Source organism: Rhea americana, unplaced genomic scaffold, assembly GCF_003343005.1.
Source record: "Rhea americana isolate MKP2758 unplaced genomic scaffold, rheAme1 scaffold_397, whole genome shotgun sequence".
In the NCBI taxonomy this organism is placed as follows: domain Eukaryota; kingdom Metazoa; phylum Chordata; class Aves; order Rheiformes; family Rheidae; genus Rhea; species Rhea americana.
Window position 1 is genome coordinate 1,898 of NW_028186531.1, and position 2,804 is coordinate 4,701.

A 2,804-nucleotide genomic window follows, 5' to 3' on the forward strand; every position below is an offset into this window, starting at 1 on the left:
AAAAAAAAAAAAAAAAAAAAAAAAGGAAAGAAAGAAAGAAAAGAAAAAAAACGAGCCGAGCCCCCGGGGCGCCAGGCGAGTCCAGGCGGGAGATGAGGGTGCCGGTGAGAAATACCGCGTGCTCCGTTTGGCCGGCTGTCCCCCTGGCAGCTTTTCCGTTCGTTTCGGGAAGAAAAGCCAAACATCATGGCAGGGTTTTGGCCGAGGGCGGCAAGAGCATTCCCACGGCCTCCCTGGTGGGCCGGTCTCTCCCCGTGCCGGCAGGTGCAGAGGCAAGAGCAGGTCGCTCTGCTTTTCTGACACTGTCTCTCCTGGATGTTGTTTTTTTTCCAATCCTTTAAATTAAAAAAACAAATAAAAATAATAAAATAAAATAAAAAAATTCGCCGTTGTCCCAAGTGGATTCAAGTTTCTGTTTTTTTTTTCTTGTTGTTTGTTTTGTTTTGTTTCTTCTTGAGGAATTTAAAGTCAGCCCAAAACTTCAGACAGGGCGGGTGGGACAGGGAGAGGAGGTACAGCAGGTATAGCAAGGTGCCCTGCGAAGACAGAGAGAGAGAGAGGCGATCCCGCGTGAGCGCCGGCACGGCACGGCACGGCCCGCACCGCGGACRCAGCAGCGGCAGCCGCCCCATCCCACCCTGCGCCGGCCGGGAGAGCGGAGAGAAGCTGCTCCTGAAGCTCTGTCAGGACTGGCATGAGGCCCCGCTCCAAACCGAGCGCGCGCAGCGGCCGCCGGGCTCACCTTAGAGAGAAGTCAGCAAGCACGCCCAGGGGGTCAATCAGAAGGATGCTCTGGGCAAGATCTGTTCACTTCAAACCATGAATCTATACAGCTGGAGAGAGGAGAGAGCACGTCACCCGCCGTCCCGCGCAGCGCCACACCTCGGGCCGCCTCCTCGTACCCGCCTCCATCCTCTCGGGCAGGCCACGGGGTGCTTTACGTGGACGCCAGGGCGAAGCAGGCAGCGGCACGTGCCACCTGCCCGGTCGCCGTCCCCTTCCGCCCAGCGTGGGTCCGGCCCCGCGGCCCAGGACGGAGCAGAAGCGGGCATGCCGCCCGCGCYGTACCTTTTGTGATAAATGCAGAGGCAGGGCAGCCTGGCTATCGTGTCCCCCTGCAGCAGCTCCTCCAAGCAGATCACGCACTCGCCGGCGTCCTTGGTCAGCACGTCATCTAGGAGGAGAAGAGCGGGGAGCGGTGAGGGGTGCTGTGCCGCGGAGGTGAGAGGCACGCGCCGCGGCTGCGCCGGCGCCGGCCCAGCAGGTAGGAGGCAGCAAACATGACGCCCACCCCTGGCTTCCAAGAAAGCGTCACCACGGAGGGTGCGAGTGTCACCCCTCCCTGAGCAGTCGGGGAGAGGACAGGAGATTCACAGCAACTGAGCCACAGAGAGCAACAGAGCTTGTAGCAGAGGCTGCAGACCCCGTGCTCAGCCTGCTAGACCGTGCTGCCAGCCAGGCAGGGTTTAAATTATCCCCAGGAGGAAGGCAAGTGATCCTCTGGAGTGTCAGCCTTGGAGGACGGCCCCGCGTCCCCCACCCTCACCAGGCAGCACACACAGGCAGGAAGGAGGGGGCAGTGCTCCCCGTGCCCCAAGGCGAGTGAAAGCGACGGGCAAGACGAGGCCTGGGAGGAGCGGAGCGGCGCAGGGACCAGCGGGCCGCACAGGTCAGCTGGAGCACGGCCCTCTTGGCACGCCAGCAGCTCGCCGAGCTGAGCCGAGCCGCGCCGCGCCGAGCAGAGCAGAGCTGCCTGGCCGAGCTGCCCGCAGCAAGCGTCTCTCTCTCTCTCTCTCTCTCTCTCTCTCTCTCTCTCTCTCTCTCTCTCTAGCCTGCTCGGAGCCATCCAAACCCAGCAGGACGCTGCGTCCCCCCTACAGCCTGGCCGTGGGCCCTTACCGTTGTAGGAGAGGCGAGGTTTGCTCAGACACATGATAAAGTGCATTTCCATCTCGTCAGAAGCCACGGATTTGGAGCAAATGGGGCACTTGAAACCTGGAGGGAGAGCAGAGAGAGAAGYGCCGTGAGCGAGGGGAGGAGAAGAGCGCAGCTCCAGCTCGTCCGCGTCCGGAGAGCCGCCGAGGCAAGCGCCGGGCGCGCGGGACACCGCGGCGGGCAGCGCTCTCACCTGCCGCCTGCATGCTGACACCCGCCCCACGCAGCACCCGCCGGCGGCCGGGCACGCCGGGCGCATGCTCATCCTGGGCGCGCGGCCGCCAGCAGCAGCACGGGCGCGGGGGGACAGCCACCCGAGCCGGCACGCCGGCCGTCCCCGTGCCCAGCTCGCAGAGGGCACGGGGAGCGTGCCAAGGCAGCGCACACGTGGCCATCAGCTGCTCCCCAGCCTTAAAGGGCGAGCAGCAACCACGGCACGCAGCACCCAGGGGCGGCGAGCCCGCGCGGGAGCCTGCGGGCAGCAGCCACCGCCGCGGCCATCACCAGCTCTGTCCCACGCCACCGTCCTGGGCTGCGGTGGCAGCCGTCGCACGCCACCTCCGAGCCGATGGCCACCGCTCTGCTCCGAGCCCTCTCCCAAACCCCGCGCCCAACGCTGCCGTTGGCGCCCAGCGCGACCCGCCGCCCGGGCTCCGGGTGCCGCYGCTCCACGTCCGCCCTCCCCTTCGCCCCCGCGGCAGCGCTGCCACCGGGCTGATCCCATCGCCCCCTCTCCCTCTCCCTAATCTCACTTGAGCTCTTTGTCTCATTTCTCTGATCGCAACCGAGAGCAATTAAAAGCCATCTGGGAACTGCATTAACCTGATGCTTTTGCCTCCTTCCAGACAACTGGAGGCATTTCCTAACTA

General features: G+C 64.0%; 1 protein-coding gene across 1 annotated transcript; it reads right to left on the bottom strand.

Annotated features, from left to right (window-relative positions):
- Positions 1 to 409: 409 nt before the first annotated feature.
- Positions 410 to 2,253, bottom strand: ZNRF1 (zinc and ring finger 1). The gene is made up of 5 exons (XM_085313824.1): positions 2,129 to 2,253; positions 1,900 to 1,995; positions 1,069 to 1,174; positions 743 to 833; positions 410 to 536 (listed from the first exon to the last, which is right to left on the bottom strand). The coding sequence occupies exons 1-4, from the start codon at positions 2,139 to 2,141 to the stop codon at positions 776 to 778; spliced, it is 273 nt and encodes a 90-aa protein (XP_085169950.1). The 5' UTR covers positions 2,142 to 2,253; the 3' UTR covers positions 410 to 536; positions 743 to 775.
- Positions 2,254 to 2,804: the final 551 nt, after the last annotated feature.

Excerpts from the sequence above, each read along its gene's own strand:
- ZNRF1 (XM_085313824.1), bottom strand. Across the intron at positions 1,175-1,899 it reads ACCTCGCCTCTCCTACAACG|ATGACGTGCTGACCAAGGAC; the intron begins GTAAGGGCCCAC and ends TTCTCCTCCTAG.